General features: G+C 43.1%; 3 protein-coding genes across 4 annotated transcripts; 2 read left to right on the top strand and 1 right to left on the bottom strand.

The window, feature by feature from the left end:
• Positions 1–1,379: 1,379 nt before the first annotated feature.
• Positions 1,380–10,967, top strand: otub1b (OTU deubiquitinase, ubiquitin aldehyde binding 1b). Of its 2 annotated transcripts, none has more exons than XM_084042782.1 (7): positions 1,380–1,471; positions 4,288–4,349; positions 4,463–4,561; positions 6,307–6,425; positions 6,718–6,802; positions 8,507–8,701; positions 10,324–10,967. In XM_084042782.1, the coding sequence occupies exons 1-7, from the start codon at positions 1,426–1,428 to the stop codon at positions 10,519–10,521; spliced, it is 804 nt and encodes a 267-aa protein (XP_083898908.1). In that variant the 5' UTR covers positions 1,380–1,425; the 3' UTR covers positions 10,522–10,967. The 2 variants fall into 2 exon arrangements, with proteins under 2 accessions (XP_083898908.1, XP_083898907.1); XM_084042781.1 differs by having other exon boundaries at positions 1,414–1,471; positions 4,285–4,349.
• A 1,081-nt stretch (positions 10,968–12,048) lies between these two features.
• cskmt (citrate synthase lysine methyltransferase) lies at positions 12,049–17,143 on the top strand. The gene is made up of 2 exons (XM_084043000.1): positions 12,049–12,171; positions 16,258–17,143. The coding sequence occupies exons 1-2, from the start codon at positions 12,072–12,074 to the stop codon at positions 16,941–16,943; spliced, it is 786 nt and encodes a 261-aa protein (XP_083899126.1). The 5' UTR covers positions 12,049–12,071; the 3' UTR covers positions 16,944–17,143.
• LOC311035351 (lysoplasmalogenase TMEM86A-like) lies at positions 13,877–14,578 on the bottom strand (the record flags this gene model as incomplete). Its single annotated transcript, XM_084043507.1, has 1 exon — positions 13,877–14,578. The coding sequence occupies one exon, from the start codon at positions 14,576–14,578 to the stop codon at positions 13,877–13,879; it is 702 nt and encodes a 233-aa protein (XP_083899633.1).
• Positions 17,144–17,405: the final 262 nt, after the last annotated feature.

Raw genomic sequence — 17,405 nt, 5'->3', positions numbered from 1 at the left:
AATGTGATGTTCTCTGAAGTGCTAGACGCTGTCTAAGCAGCATCCTGAACTATGCAGAAACCAGTACAATCACAGTGCAAAGCTGTGATGGATTTTGTCTTCCCTTATGCCAGGTCAAAAGGTCACTATCTGATCAGGAATACCAAAACGCTCGCCCCAAAACACATTCGCCCCGGGGCAAATCCGGTGACCTCGGATTGATTGATTGATTGAATACTTTATTAGCAGTTTGCAAAAAAAAAGCACAGGAAAGTAGGCTACAGTTCAATACAAGGTCAGCTAACAGGATTTAAAACCCAAGAAAGCCTATGGCTTGTTTCCATTGGGGTCCTTTGAACTCAATTCATAGGGAACGGTGGCGACCTGGTATTGCTAAACGTAACCTCAGTAAAACTATGCCTAAACTTAACCTTATTCCTAAACGTAACCTCAGTAAAACTATGCCTAAACCTAACCTTATTCCTAAACGTAACCTTAGTAAAACTATGCCTAAACCTAACCTTATTCCTAAACGTAACCTCAGTAAAACTATGCCTAAACCTAACCTTATTCCTAAACGTAACCTCAGTAAAACTATGCCTAAACCTAACCTTATTCCTAAACGTAACCTTAGTAAAACTATGCCTAAACCTAACCTTATTCCTAAACATAACCTCAGTAAACTATGCCTAAACCTAACCTTATTCCTAAACGTAACCTCAGTAAAACTATGCCTAAACCTAACCTTATTCCTAAACTAAAAAAAGGGGGTCGAGCGAGCGTGTTTTGGAGTGAGTCTTCTGGTTACCCTGATGAGTGGGCACTGCAGCAGTGGTGGAAAAAGTACTACATGTTTTTCCTTAAGTCAAAGTATCAATACTGCAATGTATACTCTGTTACAAGTAAAAGTCCGGAATTCAAAATGTATTGGTATCAAAATGTACTTAAGGTACCAAAAGTAGAAAGTACTCATTATGCAGAATGTCCCATTTCACACGTTTTCAAATGTATAAAAATCTTTTGAAAATAGCAGATCAACAAGCTCACAATGCGTCGCATCGCGATGCATTGTGAGCTTTAGATCGGCTATTTTTAAATGGCCAAATGTTGTAATAATAATCAAAATCTACAAAGTAACTAGTAACTAAAGTTTTCAAATAATTGTAGTGGAGTAAAAGTACGATATTTGCCTCTGGGGTGTAGTGGAGTAGAAGTAAAAGTACCTCAAAATTGTCCTTAAGTACAGGACTTGAGTATGTTTAGTTACTTTACACCACTGCTGGGCAGGCAGTACCCAAGACCCAACAGCGGGGGCAGCAGCAACGCGCCAACGGTATGTGCCCAGAAATCCGAGAAGATGAAGAAGAAGAAGCAGCAGTAGACGGACCGGAAACAGAATAGTTGTTCACCTAGTCTCGCGAGACTATTGTTCATCCAACAGCTAAGATGGCGGAGGAGCAGCAGGAAGCATCACATCAGGTGGAGCTGGAGGGTGAGTTATAAACAACAACACAACACCGACGTCTAAACAACACACCGTACAGGTTGTGTTATTGTGTGTTTCTCTGCGATCAAAGCCCCATGGTGACGGTTACCGTGGCTGGTCGCCATGGTAACTGTCTCTGCGTCCCTTTAATCTAAAAGAGAAACCCGGTGATAAACATGCAGTGATCAGAGGCAGTGGTTGCCATGTCTGCTTGTTATAAGAGACTTTGGGGGTTGCTTTTTATTCTGTGAAGTAGCTTGTAATTTTTTTTGTGGGGGGGGGGGGGGGGGGGGCTTGTTTCTCAGTGGTGGAAAGTACATTTGCTCAAGTCCTGTACTTAAGTACAATTTTGAGGTGTTTAGCTTTACTTGAGTGTTTCCAATGTTCAGTACTTTAACTTCTGCTCCACTACATCTCAGAGGCAAATGTTGTACTTTTACTCCACTATCTGAGATCTGCTGTTTTCAAAAGATGTTTATACATTTGAAAACTTGAAATGGGACGTTTTGCATATTGAGTACTTTTACTTTTGGTACTTGAAGTACATTTTGATGCCAATACTTTTTGTACTTTTACTCAAGCACATTTTGAATTCTGGACTTTTACTTGTAACAGAGTATTTCTATATTGCTGTATTGGTACTTACCCCCCCATCTGGAAATGTGCTGTACCAGGGAGCCCTGTACCAGATATCTGTTGTTAGAATGTTTCATAATCAGAAGAAACAGCTTTATTGTCACATCATCAGGTTTACACAGAAGTAGCTGTAGTATACAACCCTCGTAGACGTATTTACGATTCTGACGTTTAGCGTCAGAATCGTAAATACGTCTACGAGGGTTGTATACTACAGCTAATACAGAAGTAAAAAAGTGGGTGAAATTTGTTTTCGTGGATAGTTCCCATCGCATTGTTGTTTCCATAGAAAAAAAAGATAAAAGAAAGGGAAGAAGTAGGGGGGGGGGGGCAAGGGGGAAACTAAGGGGATCAATCAAAGTAAACAAACAAATTATCTACATTGAAAAACCAAAGATCTTCCAAATATTCCACATTTTATTTCAAGATTTTTTGAAAATAGCAGAGCTACTAGCTCACAACGCTGTGAACTTGTACAGTATATAGAGGCCTACAGTATATAGGATTAAAGTGCTCGTGATGGCCCAGTGGTTGCTTCTTTTGGGCTTGTTCTCGCAGACCTGGCTGCTTAATATCTCTCACACGATCTGGCAACACTGGGGCCAGAGCTAGCTGCTAGGCTAGCAGGCTAACATGCTAACGGAGCTACTGGCTACACAAAGGAGGATAAAACGTCCCTGATTAAACGACATGAAGGTGTTTTTCGTGCTCTTTGGGGATGTTTAACAGAATTGCCCCAAAGACACGTTAACGTCTGGTTCCCCAGAAGGTTTATATGGACGTCAAAACGCATTATTACTCTACTCAATGTTTTTGTTTTCCTTTTCACTGCAGAGCTTACGCTCCACAGACCTTTAAATCATATAGAAACCTTAGACAATAACAACAAGGCACACATTTAACTTGTGTAGTAAGAACAAAGACAATGCAACAAGGGTTAACTTGTTTTAATATAGCAGACAAGTAACTTTTGTCAAAAACAACTTTTAAAAAAAATCAAAACACTGTCAAAACAAACATATAACTAGGCCAGGGGTCTTCAACGTTTTTCAGCCCAAGGACCCCCTAGCTGAGAGAGAGACGAAGCAGGGACCCCCACAACATTTCATAAAATTTTGTGTTGCAGATTCAACTTTTTTCAGATTTCATAGATAGCTTCACTGACAATCATCAGTGTTATGTACATTGATGTTTTTTTTGTTCATTTCAGACATGTAACCACTTAAACCTTCAATACTTGGTACTTGATTTGCTCCTTTTCCCCACTACAAAACTCTTTGCCGAAAATAGCCGATCTACAAGCTCACATGCGTGAGGCGTTGTCGGCTTGTAGATCTGCTATTTTCGGCTAATGTTCCTCAGAATAGAGATACTAGGGTTCTAGTATTCTAGTTCTAAAAACATCCTATCACAAAGATTTTCCGGACCCCCTGGAGTAACTCTGAGGACCCCCTAGGGGTCCCGGACCCCCTGTTGAACACACACACACACACACACACACACACACACACACACACACACACACACACACCCCTACATACATAGGCATGTGTATACTATATATGTCATGCAGGTTATTAACTTGCATTAAACAGCAGACAGTTCGTCTTATTCCATTGAACCCTCAACATTAGTTACTGATATTCACTGTCTTCTACAAAATGGAGGTTTTGATGAAAAGGGTATGTAACACTTTGTAATGTGAGCTCTAATATTGATTGTTGTCTCAGATAATCAATAAGGTAATGTCTCACGTTACCAGTCGGCTTTAGCTGAGCTTTGTCATGCAGCCGTGAATGTTTAAAATACAGTATTGCAGATTAGCCGTGAAAGTGGCCTTTCAGTCTTCTTCTTCTTCGTGTCGCATCTCTGTCATTGTAAGATTTCTTTAGGATATTTTTGAAACATTTTGAAAATGTGTGCAAATCTTTGAATATATTGTTTTAAAGCGAACATTTTCAATTCAAATCTTTGCTTATGGGGGTCCCTGGAACAAAATATTTTGAGATGGGGGTCGGCGGCCAAATACATATCATTTTGGGGGTCCTTGACATGAAAAAGTTTTACGACCACTGATATAGAAACACACGTTTTTCAGAAACCTGTTGGGATTTAGAAGACATTTGTAGAATCGGCTTCAGGTCTGAATGGGTTAATTTACTGTTCCCATTTCTCTCTGCCAGCAGGAGTTAACTGCCTTGCATATGATGAGGCCATTATTGCTCAGCAGGACAGAATTCAGCAAGAGGTGAGAGCTGTCTTATTTATCGATGCCAAATGGAATTGTTTACAGACGAAGATGTCCGGCTTTTATACCACTAATAATCTCCATACATGCTTTTTGTGTGTGCCTGTGTCCAGATTGCCACCAGTAATCCTTTAGTGTCTGCTAGACACGAACTGTCAGTGCTGCAGTCAGAGTACGCTCAGGATGATACCATTTACCAGCTCAAGATCAAGGTCAGTCTAACCACACCGAATGCTTTCACACTGACTGCGTTTACGTGGACAATATTTATTAATTCAGAATGAACTAATTCCGAACAGAGATTCCTACCCAACTGTTAACATGGAATCTGAATAAAAGTATTCCTCGTTTACGCGACCCAAAGCAGTCATTCGGAATATAACTTTTTGACATGCGCAAAGTGGTTCCTACCTATGCCCGGGCATGGACCAGGGGCCTCCCCCGGCTCCACTACCCGGGGCAGAGCTTCCTCTGATGGGCATGGGGAGGAGGCAATATCCCCCGTGTGCCTCCGCGGCGAAGGTTTGTCGGCCGTAGGCAGGCCGGGAAGTGACGCACCGACTCGGGCTGCGTAAGCCCTGATCGGAGCCGTCCAACCCTGTGTTTCTTTGTTATCGCCATTTTAATGCGAAAGTAGCAGATCTACAAGTTCAGACCAGTTTTCTTTTGTATTGGTACCAGACAGTACCACCATGTTTCTTTCATTATGTCACCTGCTCCAGCGCTACGGCTGTCAACTAATATTCTATATTGGAATATTCCTTCGAATATTAGAAATAAAAGAAGGTTTGACCTTAAAAAGTTATTCTGCCTTGTGAGTTCTCGTGAGACTTAGGGCACCTGAAACCTTACACAGCATCTGGTCTCGTGAGATTGCATCAGCGTGAGCTCTGAGCAAGCCGCTTCAAGTCAAACTTGTCGTACAACGGTGTTGCGCACCGAACACGAACCGATCTACAATACCAACGCGGCACAAATGCAACGCTTTGTGGTCTTGTAGCTGACCACTGGCGTGTACATGAGCATTTTTATTCTGTTGTTGCTGCGCTTTAGATGGGCATCTCTCGGTTATGCGTCCAAGAGATATTCGATGGATAGATGCGGACATCTCTCTTCTCTGTGGTGGTGGTCTCGTTCTTTTGCCAGCTGCTGGTGCTCGATTTCATAGTTATCCTCAGATGACTGGGAGGGTGTGTGCTCTGCTGAGCTCGGTGCATTGCTAGACGGGTTTCGAATAGCCTCCCACGCACGGGAGTCAGTGTATTTTTGCCATTTTGGTTTGATGCTCTGTCAGAAATAATCTACCTGGGATTGAGATGTAAGACAGCTAGTACGAATGCATGTGTAAGCAGCGTCCTTTTAGTCAATGAACTAATCACTTTGCAAAGGGGCTGTCAATTTGTTCTACGTCCAGCATACATTTGAACCATGCATCGTACAAGTCACATGTGCTGAGCTGGTCCGACTGGATTGCTCAAACACACCAGGGTTGATACAATGATGACAAAAACTAACCTTACATCACCTACAGCATACGAATCCAGTGGCTTCCTTGAAAATCAAACAAACCACAATATTCTTTGGAATATGGTCGGCACTCTGCAGTATGTCAAGTAAACCATGAGCCATAGTGAATGGGCAAAAAAAATCGTGGTCCTTTAAATGTTTGACGCTGAGGAAGGCCTGCGGGCCAAATCATCCGTCGTGTGTGATCTGCTGTGCTGGGGCATTTGACTAAATAAACAAGAAATCCTAAAAGGACCAAGTGAGTGCTGGTGATCTTTTCTAAGATACTATTTCTGCCAGAGCCGTGCACCCGATACACGCGAACTGTGAACTATTCTTTTTTCTCTTTTTCCAAGTTATGCGTTAAATGTTTATAATGTTTATTTACTGCAAAGGTCTTATATGGTTGAATCATTTTAGAATCATCTGCTTGTTTGTTGCTTTTAATCAGGACCTACACAAAAAATATTCCTACATTCGGAAGACGCGGCCAGATGGGAACTGCTTCTACAGAGCCTTTGGCTTCTCACATCTCGAGTCCCTGCTGGAAGACAGCAAAGAACTTCAAAGGTGAATGTTTTGAGAGTTCCACCAGAGGATGTTCTCTTCTCAAGCCTTATAAGTCCACAATCTTATGTTTGTTATTTCAGACTTGTCCCCAACCCTAGCCACTTATGTCTCGTACCAGACTTGGCCAGTAATCTGCATTTATTTACATTTTGTGTCTTAACTCGTTGGCACAACATAAAATAAGGTAGAACCACTTTTAATATCTGGCTCAAATTCAACCAATACAGCAACTAGTTGGCAGAATAAAGATGCCGTTAAGATCTATTGATGGATAGTTGCATTGTCTCCTCAGGTTCAAAGCAGTGGCAGCTAAAAGCAAACTGGACCTGGTTAATGAGGGCTTCACTGAGTTTACCATTGAAGACTTCCACAACACTGTGAGTTCACTGCCTCTGTACCAAGACATGTTGTCGTGGCCACCGTTTCAGTGCAATCAGTCCAGAAGAGGGACACACATCCTGTGGTTTAAATGACCACAGGATGAATTTTAAATGGTTACTGTCCCTATCATAGCAGGGTTTGAAACACACTTTTTTCTTGCTAGCACTGGTGCTCCCAACTCAAAACGTTTGGAGCACCCACCAAAATGTAAGAAGTACTGGCAATAATGTTTGTATATATGTGATACATTTTATTGATTAAAAAAACGACACCATAACAGTACATTTTACAACTAACATCAAATGGGAAAAGTCGCTTTGAAAATGCATGGGGCTTTATGCAGTATCCTGGTCATTAAAAATATGGTCCCCTGACTATCTGCCCCTATTCAATCTATCTCTTCAATGAGACTGAGGCATCGAGTAGGACCCTGTAATACTGTTTTCTTTTTGTGCTTCTGTGCAAACGGAAGAATAAAAATAAAATGATATACAGTGTGCCTCTGTAGAAATGTTATGACAAAAGAGAATGAACGTTGAATGAACCCTGGAGGGTATTGGAGGGTATTATACGTTGTTACATTGTATCTACTCGCACAGTCAAGTTGAGTATTGTCATCTATTTTTTTTTGCAATAGGCTACATGTTGATTCTGAATCTGAATATTGTTATCTGAATCTTTGAATTAATACTCAGTTGTCGCACTACAACCCTATGACTCTTCTGACGTCTCTACCTTAGACACACAGAGGCTACATGCATGCACAAGCACACACACAGAGCAAGCACCCCCCCCCCCCCCCCCCCCCTCAGCAAGTGACTCACAACATACAGCGCTGGGCGGCATCTCTTCTCCGTTATGAGTGGCTAATTTAGTCGTTATGCCTATTAATTCCTCCCTCCGCTGTTGTATCCTATTGGCTCACCTGCCGATGAGGAAAGGAGGATGTAGCGCCTCCGTCCTACTCCTCCCGTTTAGCATCCCCCCCCCCCCCCCAACAGCCCGTAGGAGTACATGCAGTGACAAATATCCCACTTCCCGCCCGGCTTCCCTCCCACGTACATGGCCGATTGTGTTCATTTTAGACTACTTTTCCCCTGCACCAGCCGAGCGCCAACATCCACGTTTTATTTTTAGTTTAGTTTATTTGACTGTATAATAGTTCACTAGATATATATTTTTTCACTGTTGGATACTTGTTAGTTTACTCTGCCAACTGTGACTAGTATCATCTTCTGCTTGTATTATGGTAATGTTAAGCTGTGTGCAGTGGCGGAACAACTCAAAGCCGGGCCGGGAGGCACAGCACAGTGATCAGGCCCCCCCTGCGCATGCACGCACGCGCACGTACATGCGTGGAAACCCTGTGAAAAATGTGCGGGTTTTGGGCGGATTCGGTCACTTTTTGGGGGTCTTTTTGTCACTTTATTTCGGTTTTAGGGTTAGGTTAGGGTTATGTTGTTTAATTCTTATTTTTGCCTGATTTTACCGATTTCTTATCTGACGGCCCGGGCCCTCCAGGGTCGCGGGCCGGGAGGCGGCCGCCTCCCTGGCCTCCCCGGACGCTCCGCCACTGGCTGTGTGAATCTTTTCAAAGCAATTGGCAGTGGTAGCATGCTTTACAGCTTTACCACCCATTGATTATTATAACACAACTTAATGCCGATGCTCAGTGCTCTTGTTTCCTTTCACCCTGACAGTTTATGGACCTGATAGAGCTGTGTGAGAAACAGCCGAGTCTCCAGGAGATTCTTGGCTCCTTCAACGATCAGAACGTGTCGGACTATTTGGTCGTGTACCTGCGACTGCTCACGTCGGGCTACCTTCAGCGAGAACACGCCTTCTTCCAGCACTTCATAGAGGGAGGGCGCTCCGTCAAGGAGTTCTGCCAGCAGGTGGGTTCTCCTTTTCACAATGCATTTAATCAAAACTGGTATTGGGGGGGGAAAACAAGTATTGTTCAGGAACCCGTATTGAAGTCTAGGTATCTGTATTGATACCCAGACTCAGTAAGGGCGTAGTAATGACGCACACTGTACTTCTACTGCTGTGCTGACTGATATTCCCGTGCAGAAATGGCTTTGGCCAGGCAGCCACATTAGAAGACCAATCAGTTATGCCTTCATTGCCTTGATCTGGTAAATTATTTGAATGTTGCTTTGAGGTGGCATTTCCCTTCAACCATGTGAACCCTACCATCCCTATTCTGGGCATGTCATAAATAGGCGAACATTAAACGCATTGCGATTTGTCATTAACTTTGGCTATTTCCAGCGAAGAGATTCGGTGGGTAACCGGAAGGCTCGCCTCATAACACACCATTTTTTCGTGGACCACTCGCCCCATTTGTTTTACTTAAGTTAAGGTTAGGTTTAGGCATAGTTTTACTGAGGTTACGTTTAGGAATAAGGTTAGGTTCAGGCATAGTTTTACTGAGGTTAGGTTTAGGAATACGGTTAGGTTCAGGCATCATTTTTTACTGAGGTTAGGTTTAGGAATAAGGTTAGGCTTAGGCATAGTTTTACTGAGGTTAAGTTTAGGAATAAGGTTAGGCTTAGGCATAGTTTTACTGAGGTTAGGTTTAGGAATACGGATAGGTTCAGGCATTGTTTTACTGAGGTTAGGTTTAGGAATACGGTTAGGTTCAGGCATAGTTTTACTGAGGTTAAGATTAGGAATAAGGTTAGGTTTAGGCACAGTTTTACTGAGGTTAGGTTTAGGAATAAGGTTAGGCTTAGGCATAGTTTTACTGAGGTTACGTTTAGAAATACCTGGTGGCGATCGTTCCGAGGATTTGAGCGTGTTTTGGGGCGAGCGTCCTTGTATTCATTCGGTGTATTGGACCCGTAGGGATTCCGGTAAACGGAAGTATATAGAGTGTCATGTGGTTGAGCCCTTTTCAAATAAGAGTCCAAAGGGAAACATGCACATCCCAACAAAAATGTACAGGTGCTGAACAACAAATACGTACACTGTGGAGAAGGAAGGGAAGTCCGCACACAGCGTCTTAGCTCCCAGTAGAAAAATGTATTGGCTTGGCAACGTTTCAACCCAAGCGGGTCTTCATCAAGCCCTTTTTAATCCATTCAATCCGGGAACTCATCTGTGTCATTTTAGATTTGAGCTATAATCATTATTGTATACTTTGGCTATTCAAAAATATCAGATATACAAGCTCATAGCGCGGCACCGAGTGCCGCGCTATGAGCTTGTAGATCTGCTATTTTTTGAAAAATCGTGAAAATGTGTGCAAATCTTTGAATATATATATTTTTAAAGCGAATATTTGTAACTCAAATCTTTGCTTCTGGGGGTCCCTGAAACTAAATATGTTTTGATGGGGGGTCTGCGGCTAAATACATAACATTTTGGGGGTCCTTGACAGGACAAAGTTAGAGAACCACCGGTATATAGGGTTCATGTGATTTAAGCCCTTTTCATGCACACCCATCATAAAACAAACTAAGTGCCCTTTCTCTTCCCCATCTTTCCTACCCCCGCCCCACCCCCCCACCAGGAGGTAGAGCCAATGTCTAAAGAGAGCGACCACATTCACATCATCGCCTTGGCCCAGGCCCTCAACGTCTCCATCCTGGTGGAGTACATGGACAGGGGCGAGGGGGGAACGGTCAATCACCACGTTTTCCCCGAGGGCAGCGAACCACGCGTTTTCCTCCTCTACAGACCCGGCCATTATGACATCTTATACAAATAACAGGGAAAACCGCTGGCCCTCGACTTGCCCACCAATCGACTCTCCTCATCCACCCACCCCCCCCTCCTCCACCACTGTAGACGACAACAGTGGGTTAAAAAAAAAGAAAAGAAAACAGCCACGTTTACGATGCATATATCTGTGTACGAAGATTACACTTATTTGAGAGGAAGAACTAATATGTAAAAACAATGATACGTACCTCCCTTATCCCTCACTCCAAGTTTTTCTTTCCCCAAATCATTACAAAAATGGTTAATTAAAAAAAATTAAAAGAAATACAAAAAAAATCTTTGGAAGAATAGAAGTGACTCCAGGCATTTAGAGTTGTACAGGTTTTTTTTTCTTTTGTGGTTGTAAATGTTATCTACTTGCTTTTTTGTTGGATTATTTTCCTTTGTTACACTGCGTTTCATTGAGTTTTATTAAAGGGATTTACATCTTAATTTTTGTGTGAAGTTGCCTCATTTAAAATAAGTTGTCATCAAAAGCTATACTAATGATTCATTCACTGAACATTCCATGTACTGCCAGTATTTGACTGAATTTATAAACTAATAAACACAGAATTATGGGCACTTATCACTAAGAAGAAAAATGGCTGCTATCGAAAATGTGGAAATCAAACTAAGTGGACAAAGAAAGTAACTGACCATGCTGCAGTTGTGCAGCCAAGATGTAACTATAACAATTCACCAGTAGATGGCGCAGGGGGACCATTGAAGAATGTGTTCAAGCAAGTCGGTGTAAGAGTAGAGCAGTGGTTCTCAACCTTTTCAGGCCGTGACCCCCCCAAAATAGTCATCATTTTTAATAATTTGAACTGGAGACCCCCCACCCTCACAAAAAAGAATCATGTGGGGACCCCCAGGGGGTCCTGACCCAAAGGTTGAGAACCACTGGACGAGTAGATATCTCATAGCCCGGAGGAACAACTAGTTTTTGCCAATAATACATTTTACTTTGCACTTTCAATCATTACCTCTTAAAAGGCTAAACTAACAGGCTACTGCAGTATCATACATTTGGACAATGTCATCGCCTCAAAATTCTGTATAGTAATCGTATAACAAATCTACTATCACTATTTACTATGCCAGTGGTGCTCAACCTTTTCAGGCCGAGACCCCCCCCCCCCAAATAATTATATTTGAACTAGGGGCCCCCCAAAATAGTCATATTTGAATTGGGGATGACAACCCCAAAATAATCATATTTTAATTGGGGACCCCCCACCCTGAAAAGCACTTGGAATGTATAAGTTGAGGCATTACATTTAGTTTGACTCGGGTCCATAAATAAATATTGTGAGCCGATTGTTGATTACTTTTGATGCAGTAATTCATTTTCTTGTCTTTATTTAGGCTTTTTCATTTTTTGAGGTATTAAAAAGGTCTTAAAAGGCTTAAAATGTTCACTGTACTGTCCCCCCCCCCCGGTTGAGAACCACTGTACTATGCTACAACTGTTGCTTTGGCAACCAATTTAGCCAATCACAGGCCGGCCGGCTATACAGGCTATGGGATCTCAACTTGTCAAGGGCAGCAAGCATGTCTCTCTTCTCACTCAAGCTGTCATGTCTGAACAGACATGTATGGAAAGCTGTGACAGTGGCGTCATGTATACGGCACCATTCTTCTTCTCTTATAGGTACGTTTGAATGTAGTTTCAGTAAGTTTACCCACTTGAGTGCAATCACAAACACAACATGCATCAGCTAGCTAACATTAGCTACTGTAGTAGCCTTGGCTTGGTACAAGACTGTCATAGATTATATGACAGTCTTGGATGATCTTCAAAATAGTGTTTGCACTTTCTCCCTTTTTGGCCCGTACATCTACATTAACGTTCAGATTTCAAATCTAAAGAGCTTAAACCATGGCCACGGATGTTACAATTATGTACGGTCCCTCAGAAGTACCCGTATCATCCGTAATGTTCAATTAAAAAACATTTTAATCTGATTGGTGGTCATTTTCTCATAGTTATTTATAAGGTATCCGCGTGCAGTACACCTCCCAACCGATAGGGTCGCGTAGTTCAAAGCATGGAGGAAATGCGGAGAACATGGCCACCGATCGGATTCAAATGTTTTTTTATTGAACAATATGGCATATAATAGACCCCTTAACAGACGACGTCACACTGATAAGAACCAGTATGCGTGCAACCAGTATGCGCGCAATGAAACCCATTCTATCAGGTCTGGCTAGGACGCGCCTCACTAGCCAACACACAAGAGGGGGTCCAGCGCACCCCGAAACAACAGGTTGGGAATTGATTGCGTGAAACAATCACCTGTGCGTACAGTCTCAATGTTGGTAAACAAATAATTGGTCTATATCCCGTATTGTTCAATAAAAAACATTATATTTTTTTCTTTCAATGCGAGTGGATGGGTTTTTGACGAACTTTAGACTTGATTTTATGAGCTGTGGATTTTTGAGCTAGGGGGGGCTCTATTTTCTGACGTCACGTGCACGCGCATGTGCACGCATGTGCACATAGCCGATCAGCTCAGTCAGTGCTAGTTGAAATACTGTAATCAACATGTGATTTTTAATGTAATTATATCTTATTATTTAGTTGCATTGTCCATTTGTTTTTTATTTTTGTTTCAATTAATTAATTATTTTTATTTTCCTTTTAGTTTCATATAAAAGCCCTTTAACAGGGCCAGGCAATTTGGCGCCCTAGGCAAAAACTTTTCTTTCTTTTTTGTGTGTTTTTGGTCGCCCCTACCTCTCTTCTATCCCAAAAAATACCCCAGTTTGAGCACTCAGGCTTTCACAGCATATCTGGGGTTTTATGTAAATTGGTCTCAAAACAGGCCAAACTGATTTGGCCCCGAAAGTGACGTCACTACCGGTACAATCCCTCCCGTTTTGTTTTTTTACTTTTTTTTTTCTTTTTACTTTTTCCACTCAGAACCAGGAGATAACATGCATACAAACTGGCTCAATAGGCCACGTTCAAATCAGGACAATGTGGTATTGCAGGTGAAAGTGCTTTATAAGCCAGAGAGAAGTTAGTTGGAATGAGTATATATGAGGCTTGATTTAGGCTCAAACCTTTTGAAAAACGTTTGAGGGACATAAACAATATGATATTAAATATTATTATTATTTTTTTAATTCATGGTGTAGATCCTTTAAAACCAGTTACCTGAGAAGGGGTGTAGGTGCGCAGGGCTCTTGTTCAGCCGTGCGTCCCCCTGGGGGTCATTCACGCTATACACCACCACTTTCCCCTGAAGCATCAGTGCTCACAGCGCGTCGCAGTGCGGCGCGCTGTGAGCTTGTAGATCAGTTATTTACACAGCCAAGTATAAATGAGGGTTGACAGAACACAAAGACTATACTTCGGCGTCCTGCTGGCACTCGACGGCGGACAGCGCGATCAGCATCTGCGCAGCGTAGTAGGCGGCCATGATGATGGCGCGCGAGTGCGGCACGGGGAAGCAGAACTTGTTGACGCCGAGGGTGAGGTCGGACGCCATGAAGAGGGCGGCGCCCAGGCAGGCCGACAGCTTGGTCCACGTCCACAGGTCGTTGGTGAGCCGCACGCCGGCCACCGCCCGCCAGCTCATGAAGCCGATCAGCGCCACGTAGACGCCCACCAGGTAGGTGAAGTGCCCCCACAGGTAGGGGTAGAGGAAGACGTAGCCGAGGCCCGACACCGCGCCGGTCGCCAGGCCGGCGCGCAGGTCGAGGGGCCTCATGCCGAAGGCGGACGAGTAGAGGATGTGCGTGATGGCGAACATCAGGAACCCATGGCTAAAGTATCCCTGCTCCTGCCAGATGAGAAAAGCATCCCCTATGGCAGAGAAGATGAGGCCAGCCAGGATCTTGCGGGCGCTGGAGCGGGCGCCCAGGAAGCTGAACCCATGGGCCAACAGGAAGACCCACAGGCAGACGATAGGCAGACACTTGATGAGGGCACTGAACCAGGACGGAGTGGAGGTGGGCAGCCACAGGACGAAGTACACACAGGTCGACATGAAGAAGGGGACCAGCTTAGGTCCCTCGCTCTTCACCACTGTCACCGGAGACACCATGATTTTTCATCCGCTTTATGATGCGCCAGGTTTTTATACGCCCAAACTCTGTAGTCGGTGCATCACAGCCGTGCTCTGATTGGACAGGGATGTAACATAATGATTGCCATATATGGTATGAGTACTCGTATTTACAGCGTAACTCTGTGGAAGATGAAATGTCAATACTGATGTATATTCTGTAAATTAGCCCTGGGGCTTACAGTATGTACAGACTTTCCCGTGCACACTGCTATAAGGCCAATGAAGTAAAAGTAACTGTTGTTTTGTTTTTTTCGTTCTGTGAATTATTTTTACTCTGAAACTTTGACTATGACATTGACATATAACGTGCTTACCGGTCCATTTGGTTCCATTTGTACACACTCAGGACGGGACCCATATTTGGGTCACGGACCCATTTGTAAGGGTCGCGACTCGCGAGTAAATATCCCCCTTTTCACGTTTCCTATTTAGTTTTTAATTATTGTTATTTTAAAATTTCAAGATTATTTTTTAAATAAAATAAAAACAATTTAAAACATTTTCAAAATAATTTACATTAAAAAAGAAAATAATAAATTCCATAGCTACAAACCTTTCATAAGCAGTGAAAATAGCAGATCTACAAGCTCACGATGCGACACGTTGTGAGCTTGTAGATGGGCTATTTGCATCGTTTCTATAGTTCGGGTCCCGGGGAGACATCTCATTTCTCTTTTGGGTCTCGGGCTAAAAAGTTTGGGAACCCCTGGCCTAATGCACACCAAACTGGGGGTCCTTTTAAATGAAACAGTTTGAGAAGCACTGTCTGTCATAACTGTAGATAACTGATGTCATAGACCGGCCATCACATGGAGAAGCCACACTGTTATTAGACCCTTTTTCTTTAATGGGGTGGCTCTGTAGGAAGCTAGCCATCTATAAAATATAGAATATTCAAATAGTAAACTTAACCCATTCAATCAATTTAACCCATGACAGTCTCTGTCATGTTAAATCTCTTTAGCTAATTGTAGATCTGCTATTTTTGAAAATTTGTGCAAATCTTTGAATATATATAAAAAATATATATTCAAAGATTTTCACGACTTTTCAGATAAAGCAAATCTACAAGCTCATAGCTATATGAGCTTGTATGTCTGCTATTTTTGAATAGCCAAAGAAATCTTGAAATGACAGATGCGTTCCCGGATTGAATCGGTTTAAATTGGCTAATGGGAGGGCGGGCCGGCTGGCCGGATCTCTGATCTCATTCTGACCATAAAAAAATACACTGTTTTAGGCTGGACAGGTGCTGAGTAGAAAGCGTTCCTGTCAATATACGGGTACTTCTGAGGGCCCGTACATAATTATAACATCCGTGGCCATGGGGTAAGCACTTTATATTTGAAATCTGAACATTTATGCAGATGTACCTACCAAAAAGGGAGAAAGTGCAGACACTATGTTGAAGATCATCCATGACAGTCTTGTATCAAGGCTATCATGTCACTAGGTCAGTGAGTTTATGTCTATGGTTTATGTGTAAACAAACACTTACACTATGTTCAACTGGAGTTCAGTTGCAGGTTTCAAGCAAATTCTATCAGTATTGTTCTAGTTCTGTGCTGCTGTTTTGAGCTCTGTTTAGTGTATTTGCATATCAGTAAAAGTATATGCTTTTAACATATGCATTGCCTTTTGTGTGTAATTCGTAGCTGAACTAATTGAAAACATGGACAAGAAAGCGACCTGGGACCGTTTCTACACCGAAAACAGCAGCGCAACGGCCACCTTCAAGAACTTTGAGTGGTTCTTTGGTTTCGACTCGATCCGCAGCTTCATCCTGCCAACCCTGCAGTCACAGTCTCAGTCTCAGCAGCCTGGTGCCTTGCTCAGAGTCCTGGACCTGGGTTGTGGTACCTCCGCGGTGGGGCCCGGCATATACAAACACTCACCCGTCCCTGTCCACGTCACCTGTGCGGACATCTCGCCCGTAGCCGTGGGTCTCATGCAGGAACACACACAAGCCCAGACCCTAGAACCCCAGAACCCTCGTTCTCGGCTCGACTTCTTGGAACTGGACTGTGCCGAGCTCCACGGACATTACGGGTCTCACAGTTTGGACCTCATCGTGGACAAGGGCACCATAGACGCCTTGCTGAGGTCTAAAGAGGGAAGAGGCAAGGCCAGCCGGGTGTTGGGTCAGTGCCTCAGGGTTCTGCAGAACTCCGGGTCTCTGCTTCAGTTCTCTGACGAGGACCCGGACGCCAGACTGTTGTGGCTGGAGACGGAGGGGAGGGAGCACGGGGGGCTAGCAGCGACCGTGACGGTGCATGACGTCGGGGAGTTGCGGGGGATGTGCTACTACTGTTACCAAGTCACTCCTCACCCTACTGTATAGTTACTGTTTTGTTCATTGTTGTGTTGTTGACTGGGGAGTAAACACGTTCTATTACTGCAGTTCATCTCCTTCTTTTTTTGACTCAACAAGGACTGTTGCTCTCATCTCTCCGATACTTTTATTGCACAAATCCAGTAGTCTACATTTAATATTTGCCTCTGAGGTGTAATGGAGTAGAAGTAATGTTATGTATTGAAAATTGGAGATACTCCAATAAAGTAAAAAATACCTCAATTGCACTTAAGTACAGTTACTTTCCACCACAGTACTTGAGTAAATGTACGATCCACCACTGCAAATATTCAAGCACTGAGGGCAGTCTGGTGTCATGTACTCTATTCACGTTGTGGAGATCAATAAGGAACCATAACTAAAAGCTGACACTCATTTTGTCTCACAAATCTCTCTTAACCCATTAAAACCTGCGGCCGATTCTACAAATACCTTCTAAATCAGTTTTTG

This window comes from Gymnoscopelus microlampas, assembly GCF_963454915.1.
Source record: "Gymnoscopelus microlampas genome assembly, chromosome: 19".
Classification (NCBI taxonomy): Eukaryota; Metazoa; Chordata; class Actinopteri; order Myctophiformes; family Myctophidae; genus Gymnoscopelus; species Gymnoscopelus microlampas.
The sequence above is the reverse complement of the archived record's forward strand: the minus strand, read 5'-3'. Positions and strand labels throughout refer to the sequence as shown.

Coding starts and splice junctions, on each gene's coding strand:
- cskmt (XM_084043000.1), top strand. CDS start 12,072: ATGTCTCTCTTCTCACTCAAGCTGTCATGTCTGAACAGACATGTATGG. Junction 12,172..16,257: donor CCATTCTTCTTCTCTTATAG/GTACGTTTGAAT, acceptor TGTAATTCGTAG/CTGAACTAATTGAAAACATG.
- otub1b (XM_084042781.1), top strand. CDS start 1,426: ATGGCGGAGGAGCAGCAGGAAGCATCACATCAGGTGGAGCTGGAGG. Junction 4,350..4,462: donor AGGACAGAATTCAGCAAGAG/GTGAGAGCTGTC, acceptor GCCTGTGTCCAG/ATTGCCACCAGTAATCCTTT. Junction 6,426..6,717: donor GACAGCAAAGAACTTCAAAG/GTGAATGTTTTG, acceptor TTGTCTCCTCAG/GTTCAAAGCAGTGGCAGCTA.